The sequence below is a fragment of the Carassius auratus genome, chromosome 9 (assembly GCF_003368295.1).
Source record: "Carassius auratus strain Wakin chromosome 9, ASM336829v1, whole genome shotgun sequence".
Classification (NCBI taxonomy): domain Eukaryota; kingdom Metazoa; phylum Chordata; class Actinopteri; order Cypriniformes; family Cyprinidae; genus Carassius; species Carassius auratus.
The window spans coordinates 34,856,863-34,876,805 of record NC_039251.1 but is presented as its reverse complement, the minus strand read 5'-3'; the positions used below and the strand labels follow the sequence as shown (position 1 = coordinate 34,876,805).

Genomic DNA, 19,943 nt, shown 5'->3' with positions numbered 1-19,943 from the left:
AGCCTGGTTTCTCCCAAGGTTTTTTCTCCATTCTGTCACTGATGGAGTTTTGGTTCCTTGCCGCTGTCGCCTCTGGCTTGCTTAGTTGGGGTCACTTCAAATACAACAGCGATATCGATGACTTGATTGCAAATAAATGCACAGACACTATTCAAACTGAACATAGATGACATCACTGAAGTCAATGATGAACTGCCTTTAACTATCATTTAGCATTATTGACACACTGTTTTCCTACTGAATGTTGTTCAGTTGCTTTGACACAATGTATTTTGTTTAAAGCGCTATATAAATAAAGGTGACTTGACTTGACACTGACGCAGTGCTGAAGAAGGCACACCAGCGCCTCTTTTTCCTGAGACAGCTAAGGGAAGTTTGGAATAAGCCCCAACATCTTCAAAACATTCTACACATGAACTATAGAGAGCATCCTGACAGGCTGCATCACTGCCTGGTTTGGAAACAGCACCGCTGGCAACTGTTACGCCCTGTGGACATATTTGTGAATTGTGCGCTCTTGGGAGAGTGATGTCACCTAATGGGCAAGTTAGGCATTGCATGTTTTCTTCTCTTGCTCTTTCTGCCTCTCTCTCCGTTATAGATCGCTAATTGGATTCCAGCTGATGTCCATCATTCATCAGTACTGAGTGAATGCTACAGAGATCCAAGGTGTATAAGATGGCAAAGAAATAATGCTGGAGGACTGACGGCTACGCGCTCACTCTTTGTCCTGATCCAGATTGGTGTTATTTTGTGTATCTCAGTGTGACCAAGTGTGGTCTTTATTACCTCTTAACTTTGTGAATGAACTTGTCAATTACAAACTATGAGAGAGTGTGTGAACGTTATGGTGGGTGTGTTTATGATTCTTTTGTGTTATTTTCTAATTTATGTAAATACCTTTGTTTGTCTTTCTTAGGAAGCGGTAGGGAGAGGGTGCCATTTGCTTTGAATATAAATTTTGTTTATGTTTATGGTAGACAGGGAGATAGGTAAGACTCTGTCATTTCTTTTCTTTTTTTTTTTAGTTATGGTTATTTAGAGTTTTTGTGTTTAGTTAGAGGGTTTTTTTGTTTGTTATGTTGGCCTGGCCCTCTCCTGAAGATTTGCTTCCTTTGTTATTAATAAATTAAGTTATTTGCTTTTCTGGATAAGGGGATTGATGTGACCGTCAGACTTTTTTTTCATTTATATTTTTTTACGACTTCATTTATACATCGCAAATTGGAAGTTTTGCTCCGTTTGTCCAAGACTGAAGTCTGTTTGTACTATCGTGATTCGATGGGTCGCGGTTTGTGTATGGTGAATATTTTTTTCTCTCTTCCTCTAATGTTTTGACTGTTTTCATCTGTGGGTGGGGAAGGAGTAAAGAAGGGAAACGTAGAAATAATGGAATTCGATTTAACAGCATTTACTCTCATGCCCAAGATCGAAGTCTTTAATAGATGTAGAAAAAAAGATTTGGTTTTAATTGCGGAATTCTTCGATGTTCGGATTGAGAGGGAGGCCACTAAACAATTGCTTAAACAAGATCTTCATGAGAAATTGACAACTGCAGGTATTTTACCTAGACAATCTGGTAATGAGGATGAGTTGGCAGTGGATCCTGAAGAGGCAAGTCCAAATTTTGATTCTGTGCCTCAGGATCCAAAGATTGCTTTAAAATTGAAAGTGATGGATCTTTTAATTAAGAAGCAAGAATGGAAGGCGGAGATCTGCCAGATGGCAAGCAAGCCGAATCAGAAAATTCCTCCCGCACCCCTTTGTCCGATTCCTGTTGTAGATGATCCATTTGACCGACTGATTATTGACTGTGTCGGACCACTGCCAAAAGGGAAAGCAGGACATCAGTATTTCTTCACAATAATGTGTGCGACCACCCGTTTTGTTGAAGCAATTCCATTACGTACATTGAGGGCTAAGGTGGTGGTAAAAGAGCTTCTTAAATTCTGTACTACGTTTGGATTACCAAGGATTATACAGAGTGATCAGGGCTCGAATTTTACCTCCAAAGTTTTCAGGCAGGCTCTAGGGATGCTGGGTATTGGCCACCAAATGTCTAGTGCCTATCATCCCGAATCCCAGGGGGCCTTGGAAAGGTTTCACCAAACCCTCAAAGCGATGTTGCGACGTTATTGTATCGAGACTGGTAGAGACTGGGCTGAGGGTCTTTCTTATTTGATGTTTGCAACCAGAGAGACTGTACAGGAGTCTCTTGGTTTCAGCCCTGCTGAACTCGTGTTTGGCCACACTATGCGGGGTCCGTTAAAATTCCTAAGTGATCAGTTGTTAAGCCAGCCATCTAGACCTGTGCCTGTTGATGAGTATGTTACCTCCATTCGTGAAAAGCTAGGTAAAGCACGAGACCTGGCTAAGTTACATCTGTCTGAAACTCAGTTAAAAATGAAAGAACGGTTTGATGTAAAAAGTGTAAAACGAGACTTTTCTCCTGGTGATCAGGTTTTAGTTTTGCTGCCAATGCCTGGGTCGATTCTACATGCCAAATTTGCTGGTATTTGATTGAAAAGGATTGAAATTTGATTGAAAGGAGGTTGAATGAAACCAACTATGTTGTTGCTACACCGGACCGAAAGTGCAAGAATCGTGTATGTCATGTGAATCGCCTTAAAGCTTATGTGAGTAGAACATCATCTGATAACAATAGCAAGCAGGTTGATTCTCTCTTAACTTGTGCTGCTGCTACTGTGAGTGTAATAGCTACGTCCTCTATGGACGAGGATGAACTGCAAGGCGGAGGCTTTCCTATTTCTCCCACCCGCCTTCAGAATTCTGCTATATTACAAGATCCCTCTTGTTTTCTTTCACATCTGACTGCAGAACAGTCTCATGACTTGTTGGAGTTGTTGAGTACTTTTTTAGTATCGTGTTTAGTGATGTCCCCGGTAGAACATCTGTCTGTGCTCATGACATTGATGTGGGGAATGCCAAACCAATAAAACAACACCCTTACAGACTAAATCCATGAAAGCGGGAAGTTATAAAAGTAGAAGTTGACTACCTGTTAAAACATGGTAGGCCGTGCGCAGTCAGAGCCCATGGACCTGACTTGACTCTGGAAAGGAAAGTCAACGGGGACCTGACTCGACTCTGGAAATGGAAAGTTAACGGGGACCTGACTCGACTCTGGAAAGTCAAAGGGGACCTGACTCGACTCTGGAGGGTTGACGGGACTTGACTCGACTCTGGAGGGTCGACGGGGACCTGACTCGACTCTGGAATGTCGACGGGGACCTGACTCGACTCTGGAAATGGAAAGTCAATGGGGACCTGACTCGACTCTAGAAGGTCGATTGGGACCTGACTCGACTCTGGAAATGGAAAGTCAACGGGGACCTGACTCGACTCTGGAAGGTCGACAGGGACCTGACTCGACTCTGGAAATGGAAAGTTGACGGGGACCTGACTCGACTCTGTGAGGTCGACAGGGACCTGACTGAACTTTGGAAGGTCGACTGGGACCTGACTTGACTCTGGAAAGTCGACGGGGAACTGACTCGACTCTGGAAGGTGGACGGGGAACTGACTCGACTCTGGAAGGTCGATGGGGACCTGACTGGACTTTGGAAGGCCAACTGGAACCTGACTCGACTCTGTAAAATGGAAAGTCAATGGGGACCTGACACGACTCTGGAAGGTCGACGGGGACCTGACTCGACTCTGGAAATGGAAAGTCAACAGGGACCTGACTCGACTCTGGAAGGTCAACGGGGACCTGACTAGACTCTGGAAGGTGAACAGGGACCTGACTCGACTCTGGAAATGGAAAGTCGACGGGGAACTGACTCGACTCTGGAAGGTTGACGGGGAACTGACTTGACTCTGGAAGGTCGACAGGGAAGTCCATCTTGTGCAGTGTCGCTGGGCTGGTGGCCATCTTGTGCAGTGGTACTGGGCTGGCGGCCATCTTCTCTGGAGACACAGACGTAGAATTGGCAATCGTGTCTGTAGAGACGGGTATGGCTGGTGTATCCCATTGACTATGATGGTGAAGGTAATTGGTGAAGCCCCAAAAGTCCAGGCTTACCAGCCCCTTCTTCTCCCATTGAGGCAAAGGGTCATCCAGGCAGTGAATAAATAAGTCCTTAAATGTATCATCATTATATTCCAGCCCTAATGGCATGGTCCAAAACACTTGATCCAGACCACCCACCTCACACCCTGTTTGACAAAGGGTGGTCAAATTCTGGAGTCTCCTCCTCCACTCCTCCATGATGGCTGGGGAACGGATTCAAAATCCCACACCACTGAATCTAGCTAGATGTGATGGAGTCCTTCTGTCATGAAACGTACAGGGTATTCAAGGGCATGTGCAAACAATGTAAGTGGGGAGAGCTGTGTGCAATGAAGAGTGATGAGTACAGACAAAGGCTAGTGTGAAAACAGTTCCTGAAGTGGGGTGACGATATGGGGAAGTGAGACCTCTAGTGCACACCCAGGGATACACAGACCAGACACTGTGACAGCTTAGCGTGTGTACTTAAAACTTCACAGATACCATGAGGTACTGAACCGAACGGGAAAGTCAAACTCAAATACAACCCAATAAGGCGAGGGGAGCAATGCCAGCATTACACAAGAAGGTTCTTGCAAATGCCACCTATACTTCCCGCTGGATGCTTCAGCAAGATAATCACAAGCCTCCAGTCGGGACCATCAGTAAGGTGACCAATAACCAACCTAACATCATAGGTCCAGCATAGGAGACTAATGCAGGAAGCTTCTACCTAACCTCGGTCAGATGGAGAGACGGTGGTTACAAGGGAATTAGGAGGGGGGAGATGTTAAATCCCCCAAGGGAAATGAGTAGATACTCAAGTATCACTCTAATCTGGATGAAAGCACTGTCGCCTCATCTGGATCACATTAATTATCTTGCCTACCTCCCTTTGACCCGCGTTCCTCCTACCCCTACCCGCAGGCAGGGGAGAGGTGCGAGCCATGACACTAGTCCTCTGTGCAAGTTTCTGATCCTCTGTTTCTTTCTGACATATGCCAGGTTCACCCAAATATGTCTCTCCATTACCACTATAGGCACCATGGACCTGCCATAGTAGAGAGAGCCTTAATAGTAGCACGGAGAACGAGATCTGTGGTGTGGCGCAACTCACCTACTTCATTGGGAGAAAGCCCCTCACCTTTAACCAGGTCTTTCAACAGAACAGCCTGATACGCCTGAATCACCGCCATTGTGTGCAATGAAGTGACACCCTGACCTGCTGCTACTGCTGCTGTTTGTGCCCTGCCATTTAAGTGAGATGTATCCTAAAAGGCTTACATGGCAAGGACGAAGTCTTAACAGAAGATGCCTCCCCCATGGAGAGACAGCAATGCGCAGCATGCATTCAGCTCCTGCGGGAGTCAAACACACTCCACCCAACCACTAGAATACCTAAGAAATCAAGCGTGAAAGAAACTGCTGCCGCAAATGCATCACTATTCCCATGAGAGGCAAATGCTGTCTACAGATTCGAGTAAATGGTAAAAGAATCACATCCCCCTCAGTAGTCCAACGAAACCTGCAAACCATGGTTAATTTGTGGGTACCATGGTTTAACTACAATAACGTTTTTTTTTTTTTTTTACATTTTCATAAGGTTTGTTTTTTTTTATCTGCCCAAACTACCACTTAACGTATTATAAATCCATGTTTTATAAAACTACAGTAGCTTATTTACAGATGAAAATGACCTGCACTTAAAGTCCTGAACAGGGCTGCATTTCCCAAAAACATTGTAAGCCTAAATTGATTGTAGCTCCATTGGTTTCAATAGGTCTACAATGTACTTCAGCTTACAATGCTTTGGGAAATACAGCCCAGGTCCGTAGTTTTGTCTCCCTGCTCCACCCAGGTGCTTCCACTTGAATCTCGAATCACTTACATTGATACTTCGATAGAAACCTTTTGGTGGAGACGTGGAGTGTGCATACAAGCCAGATTTTGTTGCAAGTAAAGAAATTATTTGTGATTTACTTGAGATTTGTTTATTGAATGGTGATCCGCCAAATCCTACATTGAAAATGTAATAATAAATAGAAATGAAAGATATCTGTGTAAAAATGTAAGGAGTGAAAGTAAAAAGTAGTCAGAAAAATAAATAGTGAAGGAAAGTTCTAGCATGAGTGTGCTCATGCTAAAATTAAGAGAGATACAGAAATTAAGAGAGGAAGCGTGTTTAGTATATAATATGTCCTATGAACAGCAACATGAATATAACATTCAAGCTTTTTTTTTTCAGAAAGCATCTTAGTGCCCCTGGATCAGAAAAATAATATCTCTGCTGACTCAATCTCAGCTGAAGCTTGTGTGTTTGCAGAATAAATAAACATATTGTCTCTCAAAAGAAAGTCAGCTCTGAACTGCCCTAAAGGGTTAGTTCACCCAAAAATTTTATTATGTCATTAATGACTCACCCTCTTGTCGTTCCAAACCCGTAAGACCTCCGTTCATCTTCGGAACACAGTTTAAGATATTTTAGATTTAGTCCAAGAGTTTTCTGTCCCTCGATTGAAAATGTATGTACGGTATACTGTCCATGTGCAGAAAGGTAATAAAAACATCATCAGTGACATCAGAGGATCCGTAAAAAATTTTTGAAGCATCGAAAATACATTTTGGTCCAAAAATAACAACAACAATGACTTTAATCAGCGTTCACTGCAGTTTAGTGATATCCGGTTCACGAACGAATCATTCGATGTAAACAATACACTGACTGAACTGCTGTGAAGAGAGAACTGAAGATGAACACCGAGCCGAGCCAGATAATGGACAAAAGATTGACTCGTTGGAGGAAAAGAAAGCTCTCGGACTAAATCTAAAATATCTTAAACTGTGTTCCTTACGGGTTTGGAATGACATGAGTGTGATAATTTTCATTTTTGGGTGAACAAACCCTTTAACGAGTCATCATATTTTCTAATCTTCTGTCTGTTACAGTATACGTCACTAGGTGACACATTTGCATAATCCCCACCTCTGCTCACGAAATAAGAACAGTCTGACCTGCTTACAAACACTTCAGCTAGTTAGTTTTTTTACATCACATCAAGAAGATGTTGTGTTCTGTGCTGTGAAAGCAAGTTTATTTTATTTTTATTGCCAAAAGATGATCATGTGAAGAATCAGTGGTTAACCCTCTGGGGTCCTTGGGTGTTTTGGGACCCTGGAAAAGTTTTGACATGCCCTGACATTTGTGTTTTTTCAGTATCTTAAAAATATATTAATGGCTAAAGTCTGATAACACTGTAATCGGCAAAAACACTGGGCTACAATAATATGTAAGCAGCATGAATGTACATGTTTGTATGTTTGTACGTGTTTTTGAGTAAATAACGTTTATGTATGGTTACTGAAAAACAAAAATTTTGAAGTCACTGAAATAAGACCATAAAACACATACAAAACATTTGTTGATAAAACTTTTGAGAACTGGATGTGGAAGACTACAGTTTTTGCATCAAAATGATTAAACTCTGCTTATATTAAATGTTATATTCTGAGAAAATTACAGAATGACCTTAGGTGCATTTAAACCTGTTGTAGGGGGCTCCAACATAATATTAGGACACTTAAAAAAATGTAAAAAAAAAACATATGACCTGCTAAATTTTTTAATAACTTTTGCTCAAAATATTGCTCAGAAGTTGATCAATATTCAGTATTGCTCAAATATTGCCCTGTTGATGTTGTACTGACCTTCAAGGCCTCGACCTGCTGGCATAACATCTGCAGCAGTGACTTCTGGTCCTCCACCCAGTGAGGTGGTGTTTTGGGGGAGAACTGCAGGAGGGAGATGGAGACTATGAGCAACAGTAAACAGCACACAGAGTTTGAGCAGAAACAGCAGAACTGAACATACCACAGATCTTTTGGATGGTGACGTGACACTCTTGGATGAGGAAGGGGTGGAGAATTTAACATGTCCTTCAGTGGGCTGACCGGGACTGGATGTCACAGGAAATTCCAGCTGATCTTCATCCACCTCACCAACAAGCTGCTGGTTGACCTCGTTCAACAAATCCATCACCTCCTCCATCGATACAGGCAACTTCACAAAAACACATACACACAAGCCAAATATTTATGTCACAATACTATTATAACTCTTTCTGATTACAATATAAATCACCATATATACATCATAGAAATGTGATTACAAACAACAGTGAAAAAAAAACGTTCTTATGACAATTTCCTAAGTAATAAATCAATCATAAAGACATCATATCTCAATGCCTCAGCAAGATTTTTTCTCTCAAGTTGGTTTTGGTTTTGTGTTTGAACAGCATAGCATATTATACTAGATTATTTTTTGGTGATTTTGATTACTCAACATGAACACATGGGTGTCCACAAGTTCCTCAAGTCCTGAATGATTCTCTGCATGTTCAAGTGCAGGTAAAACCATGCGGCGAGCGTGATTTCACCAAGGACAACATGTTCCTGGATCAACATTCCAATCAACCAATCAGAATTGAGATCTAACTTTTCAGGAAATGTTTTAGGCTTAAAATCAGAGTAAGGTGCTTCTACACCCTTGTTAATCAGCTATCATTTCCCACTGACTTTAGGAATAAATTATGGGTAAGGTTAGGTTTAGGGGTAGGGATTGGGTTAAGTCTATATTTTTGGATCATAATGTCGATCCAGGATCATCAGAAGATGTTAATCCAGGAACATGTCTTACTTGGCAAAATCACGGCGACCAGACAGAACAAGTTCTTAACTACACTCAGATGAACACTGCTGAAAGAAATAAAACATGCAGCTTAATCAGAGAGTTCAGAATCTCAGCATCTGCTCTGATTGTCAGGATTTGGCAAGGGAGGACCCAGATGCAGAATTATCAAGGGGGAACAGTTTATTAACAAGCGTGAAACACAGCTGATGTAGTAAGACAGTCTACAATAGGGCAGGGCACACAACAGGGGAACAGGCTGGTCAGAAGGACATGGCCCCAGACTCTGTGGCAAAAGGAGACCTGGTAGCTACTCCAGTAGGAAGGGCCTGACCCAGTTGAAGGAACCACAATGTCTGTCAGGTCAGAAGAACCAGCGACCAGGGAGGATTCAGGAAGCAGGGCAGGAACCAACACAGACACAAAGACAAAACAGGGGAGACAAGAATTTGACAGATAAAAGTAAACTTGCAAACCAATGCCTAGAGAGAAAAGAAAACTAAAAAAGGGAAAAAAACGAAGTAATACTAGAAATAACTGGAATTAACTGAAAACAAAAGGATAATAATTGGAAAAAGCTAGGAATAACTAACTAGAACTACAAACCAAAATAAAGAAAACAGCAACCTTGCTGAAAACTAGAAAGAAAATAAAAAGATGGGAAAAACCCCAAAAGGTTCTATAACAAAGAAACTAAACTACAAAGACTAGAACTAGACTACACATGGGAACAGGTGAAAACTAGAAAACAAGAGGGAACCAAATAAGTTGCAATACGCTGATTAAAGAGTTCTCACAAGACTAAATATATAAGCAAGAGAATGTACACAAGGCACACACAAAACGAACCAGCCAAGACCAGAGGAAAATGATCACAATATAAAGGGAGCAAAGCACACAAGGATCAGGTGAACAATTAGACAAACAAAAGGACTAAACAAGGGGGCGTGGTGATTAGAAACGAGGAGGCAGTACAAGGGGAACACACGGCCAACATAAACAAAGACACAACCATGTGCTCAGGCACAAAATGAACAGAGACACATTAAACAAAGATAGGACAGACAAGACTGTCAGGGCAGGATCCTGACACTGATGGATTCAGTGAAGGTTTCATCACAATTATTCAATTCTAACCACTGAGTCTTTCCGAATGACTCATTAAAAAAATCGGCTACATTAGTAATTTGTTCATGAATCAGACTACACTGCTCACCTGAGTGTTAATGAGGGCCAGATAACTCAACAGAAGTGTGTTTTTTCCTCAGACTTAACACTCTGTGACAGTTCCACTAAACAGGATATGTGCAATGGTACTGGGGATTCAGTAAGATGGAAAACAACATGACAGACATGATTCTCTAAAATTACACTCACTAACAAGCATATCACCCACCCCTCCATATGCAGAAAAACAAGTGTATATATACACTCACAGCCCTAATCTAGGCCATATGCAGCACTGGCTTTGGAATAGGAGTCATCAGGAGGAATACATGGCTTATGAAAAGTATCTTTTGAACCCTACTGACTCTGACAGGTGTAATACTAACAGCACCAAAATCTGGACCATTTCCTGCAACAGTCACTTGTGTCACATACCTTCTCCAAATCCTCCTTGGCCCTATAAATGTGGGTCAAGTACTTCCTGAACTTCAGGAGGAAGTCGGTGCACCTGCCCTGAGTCTCCTCAAGCCCGTTTCCTGCCTCCTCTGACAGCCTCTGATAGATCTGGAGATCAACACGAGTCATGTCAAAGGTTGTCAGACACAGAGCTAGCTCTTTCAGACGGAGCTGAAGCGGTTACCTTCGCCAGATGCCAGTTAGACGAGAGGCTGTTGAGCTGCTCCAGCTTTGAGATTGCCTCCTCAGTGTTGCCCTCGATGTCAAGGAGTGTGGCGAAGCTTATGGTGGCATCTTCCTCATAGACTCGCACCTGAGAAGGCTAACGTCCAAAAGACCATTAGAGACGACATATCACAGAAAACAAAGCGAGCAGCTAAAGGACTGAAGTAACGGACATACCTGTATGTCTTTGCTCTGGAAGTGCATGAACATGGGCTGCAGGGGTTCAGGGATGCTGCGTTTGTGTCGCACCTTCTCCAGCAGGGGGAGCACAACCTTCCAGTAGTGCACACTGCGTCCAGCATACTCCTTCTGATCGTAGTAAGAGTTCCCCCGCTCGGCCTGACACACACACAACACACACACACACTTACTGCTGGCCTAAGATAATAACATTAAAGGTTATGTAAGATCGACAGCTAGTGGTTGATATGGGTATTGCAATCCAAATTCAAAATATTGGAGAGCGCTGTTTCTCACACTTCCTCCTCCTCAGACTCGACGCTCATGTGGGTTTGCCAGACTGAGGACACATGATGAGCCTTGCATTGTTATCTGATGAGTTGACTTACTGTGTTTTAATGTTACTCTGCTCATAGATTATTGTGAAGAATGGAATATTGCAGCTACCATATTTTTCGGACTATAAGTCGCATCTGAGTATAAGTCGCATCAGTCCAAAAGTCTGGACTATAAGTCGCTTTTATTTTAGAACCAAGAGAAAACATTACCGTCTCCAGCGGCGAGAGGGCGCTCTATGTCTTCAGTGTAGTCTACAGGAGAACTGAGCAGCATAGAGCGCCCTCTCGCGGCTGGAGACAGTAATGTTTTCTCTTGGTTCATGTCTCTTAGTTCATGTCAAATTAATGTTGATAAATAAGTCGCACCTGACTATAAGAAGTCGCAGGACCAGCCAAACTATGAAAAAAAGTGTGACTTATAGTCCAGAAAATATTGTAGCTGTTGAAACGGTTATTGCAATCTTGATCTGGAATCTGCCCGGAACGCACATTTCAGAGTAGAAATACTGGCTATTAGGGGTGTAACGGTACGAAAAAAAATCACGGTTCGGTACATACCTCGGTTTTAAAGTCACGGTTCGGTTCATTTTCACACAGTACAGTAAGGGAAAGAAATGCAAACATTCAACTGCAGGTTGTTTATTACTAAACTTTTTTTTTACAATTTGTTTACATTTAAAAAAATACTTTTTAATAAAATATATATATATATATATATATATATATATATATATATATATATATATATATATATATATATATATAAAGAATAAGAAATAAAATACTGCTGCAAATTTCTCCACTAAATAAAATACTCCCAGTCTCAAACCAATATCATATAATAAAATATAATAAAAAATATAAGTAAATAAATAAATATGATTACAGTGCAGCATTACCAATCCCAGCTTGTAGGCCTGCTCATATTTAATACATATATATATATATATAACTTTTCCAAAGTGTAAAGTGCAGCATCAACAGTTTGGGTTTTTAGACCTCTATTTAACAGGAATTAAGAGCAAAGGTCTGTTTAAATGCCGACAGGAGCTGCGTTTGAATTACAATCTTTTTTTTTTTCGTAGTTGTAGTGATGTTCACACTTGCGTGATGCCTTTTGAAAACCTTAGGCCGGTGACACACTGGCATATTGCACCTGTCAAACAGTCTATTTTGCCGTCAATACTGTTGACATAGAGGGAGACCGCCGACAGACCAGGATCTTGTCTTCACGACAACAATATCTATACTTCATGTTGAGCATATATAAAGCCTACTGATAAAGGACAACGTCAACAGTGTTGACGGCAAAATAGACTATGTTTGACAGGTGCAATATTTGAAAATCGATAATTATTTATTTTTTAAATTACATTTATATCTGAATATATGTCAACCTAGACTTTCAAACATCACAGTGTCATGAATTAATATGTATTTGTGTACAAAATGACAAACATATTTTCCTGTTCTATTTTGCCTGGTAAAGCTTTCAACACGCGCGCGTGTCACATGAAAAATAGGCGTCGGTTCTATTTCTAGCATGCACGCGTTTTCCGCGCGTCTCACGCAGGCAGGCTGCAAGCTCTAACTGTTAACATGGGAGCTGAATTAAAAACAGACACACCACGCAGCTGAGACGCTTGCGCCACGCATCCAGTGTGTCACCGGCATTATAATCAGCTGCAGGGCAGGATTTGCGCTGAACGCGGAGACTTCCGCCACTTAATATGTTCGTTTGGAAACACGAAAATGTACCTATGTTTCTTCATACAAAATATTGCATTCGGTCATTCGGTACACACATGCAACGTACCGAAAGCCCTGTACCGAAACGGCCCGGTACGAATACACGTACCGTTACACCCCTACTGGCTATAGCAATGTTTTTTAGAGAAACAGCTATGTAAAAACAGCATGTTTCCTAAATATCTACATATCTACAAACATGTTACTTGGCTTAAGAAGAGTCAAAAACTTGATTTCAAGTCTTGATTTCAGGAAAATTTGTGAGTGAGTTCTCATTAGGGCTACATGGTAAATTACATGCAATTGATTGATTGATTATGAACATGATATTGCATAGTTGGTCACCGGAGTACAGCTCTGTGTAATAAACGCTTCTCCATCTGAAGCATGTAATGGAGATTTACTGCCAATCACAGAACCAGCTTTACTGAGATGAACATGACTATCACCATCAGGTGAGGACGTACCATGTCAGTCAGGTGTTTAGCCCAGTGTATGAGCAGAGCCGGCTGAAGGCCGTGTTTCTCTCCGGCACGCAGCGTGCCCAGACCGTGCTGCATGACCAGACGCAGTTTAGCAGACGTCCCGGGCCTGAGAGACACACACTGCAGTCAGAACACATGACGTCTCACACACACACACACACACACACACAGCTGGAGGAGTCACTCACTGCGCTCTCTTGTGGATCAGGCTGTAGACGGCGTCCCACCACTCTCTCTGTCTGTCAGACGACAGCAGCTTCATGATGTGCAGCGGCAGACAGCGAGGCTCGAGCGGCTGAGAGCAGGACGTCATCTTCACCCGCTCCTGCAGCTGTGTCTGACTGCAGAACACCACACCGCTCACGAACACCTGCAACACACACACATGACAGAGATCCACATCACAGCCTAGACCTGTGTCCTCTGTGTCCTCATGCAGTCAGATGTAGAGACTTCACCTGCTCTGACTCACTCAGCTGGGCTTTAAATGACACTTAAAATCAGTAATATTATCAACTTAACTGCACTGACACTCTCAAAGGAGAACAAAATTAATTAAATTTAACTGAATAAAGACACTATTGTCTTGAGTTGGGTCTGTGATGCTTCTTTTGGCTGCTGTATTGTCAACTCCAATTTGGAAGGAATCCCCAGTGTATACGTGTGGGGAAATGCCACATATAGTTTATATGGAGGCTTAATGACTTTTAAACCAATACTTGGTCATAGGAAAACCATTCGGAGTTTCTAGAGGTGCAAATTCATGCTCTACGATATTGGCGCATAGATATATGAGGGCAAAAGCAATTAGCTATTTTAGAGATAGAAATAGAAAGCCAGATCCAGTAGTATCTGATTTGAAACGAGCAGTGAGTGAGTGGGTTGGACGGAAACGATCAACACTTGTTTCTTGTTGCAGTAATTGGTGTGGAGAGAGTATAAAATGGCAGGAGAAACAGGCGTCCTCCACACCACTTGTGGACTTCATCTCATCCCTCGCAGCCCTACATCAGGAACAACATCTGGCCCTGCTGGACTTGAGAACGGATAAGGAGCGGCGGTTCCACGCCATCCTTCAAGCCCAGCAGGAGGACCTAAGCAGGAGGCATATGGCACGGAAGGGGGATGCGTGTGTGCAGGCCATAAAGTGTCACAGTGTCTGGTTTGTGTATCCCTGGGTGTCCACTAGAAGTCTCACTTCCCCATATCTTCACCCCACTCAGGAACTGCATTTCCCACAAACCTTTTGTCTGGACTCATCACTGTTCATTGCACACAGCTGTTCCCACTTACATTGTTTGCACCTGTCTATGTATACCCTGTTTGTTTCTGTCATTGTCATGTAGTCCTTGTTTAATGCCACCCTGTTATTTTGTGTTCCCTGATTTATGTTTGTGTTTCCTGTTTTGAACTGATTACCTGGATGTTTTACCTTTGCCAGGCTGGATTTATATTTCTGGACTACCCAAAGAAGGACTCCATCATGCCCAGATCCAGTGGTGTGGGATTTCAAATCCTTTCCCCAGCCACCATGGAGGAGCGGAGCTGGAGACTCCTGAATTTAACCACCCTTTGTCAAAGGGGATGTGTGGTGGGTGGTCTGGCTCAAGTGTTTTGGACCATGGCAGTAGGACTGGGGTATAACGATGAGGCATTGAAGGACGTGTTTAATCAATGCCTTGATGACCCTTTGCCTCAATAGGAGCTGAAGGGGCTTGAAATCCTGGACTTTTGGGGTTCCACCATGTACCTACACCATCGTAATCAATGGGATACACCAGCCACACCTGTCTCTCCAGACACGATGGCCAACTCTACGCCTGTGTCTCCAGACAAGATGGCCGACTCTATGCCTATGTCTCCGATGTCCTAGCGCCACTGCACAAGAGGGCCGCCAGCCCAGCGCCACTGCACAAGATGGCCACCACAGTTGATCTTTCAGACTGAAGTCAGTTCCTCGTTGCCTTTCCAGGGTCAAGTCAGGTCCTTGTTGACTTTCCAGGGTCAAGTCAGCATCACATGGAATTCCTAGAGTCAAGTCAGATCCCTGTTGACTTTCCAGAGTCAAGTCAGGTCCCTGTTGATCAGGTCCCAGTTGAACAGGTCCCCGTTGACTTTCCAGAGTCGAGATAGGTCCCTGTTGATCAGGTCCCTGTTGATATCCCAGAGTCTAATCAGGTCACCATTGACCGTTCAGAGTCAGGTCAAGTCACCACTGACCGTCCAGAGTCAGGTTAAGTCACCGTTGATCTCCGTGAACGAGGTCAAGTCACATTGATCTTTATGATCCCAGTCATATCACTACCGTTCTTCCAGAACTTCATCACGTCCCAGTAGATCTTCCAGAGCTTCGTCATACCACAAGAGATCATCCAGAGCCTTGTCACATCTCAGCTGAACTTCCAGAGCCTTGTCAAATCCTGTCTGTTGCACCCAGCCATGTTCTCTCAGCCTGTTGTATTGCTGTAAAGGAGACTGTTACTGCTGGAGAACCTTCGGAGGCGTCAGTAGTATCCTTCCATGAACTTTCGTCGTGTCCTGTCGCGGCTATGGAGGCCGCCTATGAACTCATTGACTGTCCTGTTATTGCCATGCAGGCCATCTATGAACTCACCGCCTGCTCTGTCATGGCCATGGAGGCCATCTACCATCTCATCATGGACACGGAGGTCGCCATTAACCTGTTCATGTTCTCTGTTTTAATCCTACCTGACCAGACCTGCTCTCCTGTCCCATCTGCTCGACTGTGGTGGTCTTCTGCTCTGCCTTGGTGGGCTCCAGTTCCGCCTGCGCCACCCTGGTGGGCTCCAGTTCCAACTGCTTCATCCTGGTTTCCTGCTCTGCTGGCTCCACCCTGGCCCCCTGAACTGTCTGGTCCACCCTGGCTACCTGCTAAGCCATCACTTCCTGCCGCTGTTCCCCTCCATGGACCTAGCCCCCCATCCCTCCCCCTGATCCTCCACCATTCCACCTCCTTCCTGGTCTCTTTGTTTTGTGTTAGTAGTTTTTTCAGAGGGGCATCTGGAAGCTGATTCTTGGGGGTGGGGGGGTGGGGGGGGGGGGGGGGGGGTTAGTGTCACAGTGTCTGGTTTGTGTATCCCTGGGTGTCCACTAGAGGTCTCACTTCCCCATATCGTCACCCCACTCAGGAACTGCATTTCCCACAAACCTTTTGTCTGGACTCATCACTGTTCAAAGCACACAGCTGTTCCCACTTACATTGTTTGCACCTGTCTTTATATACCCTGTTTATTTCTGTCATGGTTATGGAGTCCTTGTTTAATGTCACCCTGTTATTTCGTGTTCCCTGACTTATGTTCGTGTTTCTTGTTTTGGAATGATTACCTGGATTTTTGACCTTTGCCTGGCTGGATTTATGTTTCTGGATTACCCAAATAAACACTGCTACTGGATCTACCTGTTTTTGTGTGCGTTCAGTGACAAAGTCAATAATTCACACTCTATTCATATAGATGACATTCACATTGATAGCCGTGATTACACAGTGATAGCGAGCTGATTTGCAGTCAGACGGATGATAATCATTCAGATACAAGCACATTCAACATAAAACACACTCACGCATACATAAAAAATGTTTAAGAAGAAAGGCAATGACTAAGTTCTGCCTCCATCAGATGACAGGTGTGTCAGAGCGCGCGTCACGAGAGAGTGCCAGAATTCAAATAAACAGTCTTCCGCCTATCTTTCACATTTTTTGTGGACCATCTCATTCTGTTTGTGACACTGTATGCAACAAAACCATGCTATTTTTTTTTTTTTACTACCAAAACAGTTTCTGAGTGTAAGTTATTCCATAACAGACACAAAAAATTCTGACCCTGAAGAAATGAAATGTAAACAAAGAAATTATGATCCATATTACAATGTTATTGCTTCATTGAACTAAACATGCTCTTTGAGATGTTGTTCAGTGGACCCTTACCTTCCTAACTAAACCGGGATTTACAGCTGTGGGAGCATTTATGACTTGTAATTACTACGAATCTGTTATGTACTGCGTTTTTATTCTTAATGTTTTGTGTACTGCTTACACAAATTTAGCAAATACATTCTTTATAAGCTTTCCATTAAAAAAACAGCAATCTGTCATCAATGCTTGAGGCTTAGATATTTATAATGTTATATAGTTTGTCAAGATTAATTTTGTCCCGTTTCATTTAATCTATTAGTAAATATTGACAAGTGCAAACATGGGGAGTTCAGGACACCTGTGTTGAGGTGCTGGTTAAGAGGATAAATGCTGAGCTGTAGTCCACAAACAGCATTCTCACATAGGTGTTCTTATTTTCCAGGTGGGAGAGAGCAGTGTGTAGGGTGAAAGCAATAGCATTGTATGTAGAACGGTTGCTTCGATATGCAAATTGTAGTGGATCCAGTGAGGTAGGGAGTACAGAGCATATGTAGTCTCTGACGAGCCTCTCAAAACACTTGCTGAAGATGGGTGTAAGAGGAATGGGCCTCCAGTCATCTAAGCATGTAAATTTTATGGACCCACTTTATATTAAGTGGCCTTAACAACTATGTACTTACATTTTAATTAATAATTTAGTACAATGTACTTATTGTGTACATACATGTTTTTACATTGTACTTGTATTTAAAAAAAAGCTACATGTAATTACATCTGTATTTAATTTCTGTAATTACATTTATAATTACACTGTTGACCCATACTTTACACCTTAACCCACCCTTAAACTTACCCATACCTCCAACCCTCTTCCTAACCTTACCCATATCCCACCTCAATAGCAGCAAAAGTGTTTTACAATACAATATGAACACAATAAGTACATTGTACTTATTTTTTATGTAAGTACATAGTAGTTAAGGCCACCTAATATAAAGTGGGACCAATTTTATTTTTCTTTAGTATGGGGACAATGATGGATTTTTTGAAGCATGAGGGAACCACAGACAGATAGATGGAGAGGTTGAAAATGTCTGTGAAAACACCGGCTAGTTGGAATGCGCATGCTCGGAGCACACATTGAGAGGCGGCAATGTTCACAGTAGCTGGTTTATTCCCTTTAAAATCTGTGATGTTACTGATGCCCTGCCACATGCTACTTGCATCATTGGTGTTGAATTGTTCTTCAACTTTCTTTTTATATTGTCTTTTTGCAGCGTTGATGGATTTCCTAAGATCGTAACTGGCTTGTTTGCAATCATCAGCGTTCCCAGATTTAAAAGCAGATGTCCACGCTGACAAGGCTGCTCGAACATCGCTATTAATCCACGGTTTTTGATTGGGGTAGATGCGGATTGTTTTATTCTGCACTACATTTTCTACACATTTCCTGATGAAAAATGTTTCAGTTTCTGAGTATGCCTCCATGTCGTCATGAGATGCTGCCCGGATCATGTCCCAGTATATGTGATAAAAAACGATCCTGTAGTATAGTGTCTGATTGGTCCGACAGGGCAGGTGCTTCCCATTTCAGTTTCTGCCTATAAGCAGATTTGCCAAAAGGTGGGCGGGGGGAGAGATTTGTAGAAGAGTAGCAGTGGTCCAGTGCACGATCACCACGCATGTTGATGGTGATGTGCTGAAAATATTTTGGAGCTATCGTTCTGAAGTTGGCTTTGTTAAAGTCCCCCGTAACAATAAATGCTGCATCTGGGTACGCGGTTTCCTGCTCACTTACATTCCCATACAGTTGCTTGAGTGCCTGGTCTGTGATGGCTTGAGGAGGAATGTAAACAGCTGTCATTATGACCGCTGCAAATTCCCTAAGTAGCCAGAATGGTCGACACAGAAGCATATGAAATTCCAGATCAGGGGAGCATGAGGATTTAATAGTGTGTAGGTTCCTTTCATCACACCATGAGTTGTTGATAAAAGATTTATTGTTGATTTACAATCTGAAAGAGAAAAAAATGCTGGATTGTGTTTTGATAGACTTTTTCTGTGAGAGTTTTAAATAATTGCTGAGATCTAAGCCCATTCATAGGGTCCGTGTTTGTCACTCGTTCAATTTGTGTATAATGCTTTGTTGGGTGTTGGCCTTTCATTCACTGTGGGTGTCGCAGAGGAGGAAAGCATCTGTGACTGAAATGGCTGCCGCACCGGAGCATAATAATAGAATTGTCGTGACAGCATAGCCTGTTCGCAAAATGGCAGTGAGAACAACGCTCCGTCATGTCACAGCTGATCTTCCTGGGTCAAGTCAAGTCACAGTTGATTGACATGGATCAAGTCAAGTCGCAGCTCATGAGTTAATTCACATCTCACCTGATCTGCCAGAGCCTTGTCATGTCCCATCTGATCTTCTAGTGCCTTGTAACTTCTCATCTGAACTCCCAGAGCCTCATCACATCCCAGCTGATATTCTAGAGTCTGGCCACATCTCACCTGTTCGACTACAGTTAAGTCATGTCTCAGCAGTTTGTCCAGAGTCAAGTCACTTCACAACTGACCTTCTAGAGTCACATCACATTACAGCTGATCATCCAAAGTCACGTCACATACTCTCTGTTATGCCCAGATTATCAAGGTCATCCCTACGTTATCCCAGTCTGGTATCCAGTGTGAGGGACTGCTCTGTCTGCTCCACCGTGGTGATCTTCTGCCCTGTCTGCTCTGCCCTGTCTTCCTGCTTCACCGGCTCTGCCCTGGT

General features: G+C 42.9%; 1 protein-coding gene across 3 annotated transcripts in view; it reads right to left on the bottom strand.

Moving 5' to 3' along the window:
* The window catches only part of LOC113109138 (E3 SUMO-protein ligase RanBP2-like), a 145,084-nt gene that overhangs the window by 48,767 nt on the left and 76,374 nt on the right, over positions 1-19,943 (bottom strand). For all 3 annotated transcript variants that reach the window (XM_026272712.1, XM_026272713.1, XM_026272714.1), the window contains exons 10-16: positions 13,488-13,669; positions 13,282-13,405; positions 10,725-10,886; positions 10,507-10,644; positions 10,302-10,430; positions 7,881-8,069; positions 7,718-7,801 (exon numbers count right to left, since the gene is read on the bottom strand). In XM_026272712.1, the coding sequence (XP_026128497.1) occupies positions 7,718-7,801; positions 7,881-8,069; positions 10,302-10,430; positions 10,507-10,644; positions 10,725-10,886; positions 13,282-13,405; positions 13,488-13,669 (1,008 nt within the window). The remainder of the gene's footprint in view (positions 1-7,717; positions 7,802-7,880; positions 8,070-10,301; positions 10,431-10,506; positions 10,645-10,724; positions 10,887-13,281; positions 13,406-13,487; positions 13,670-19,943) is intronic.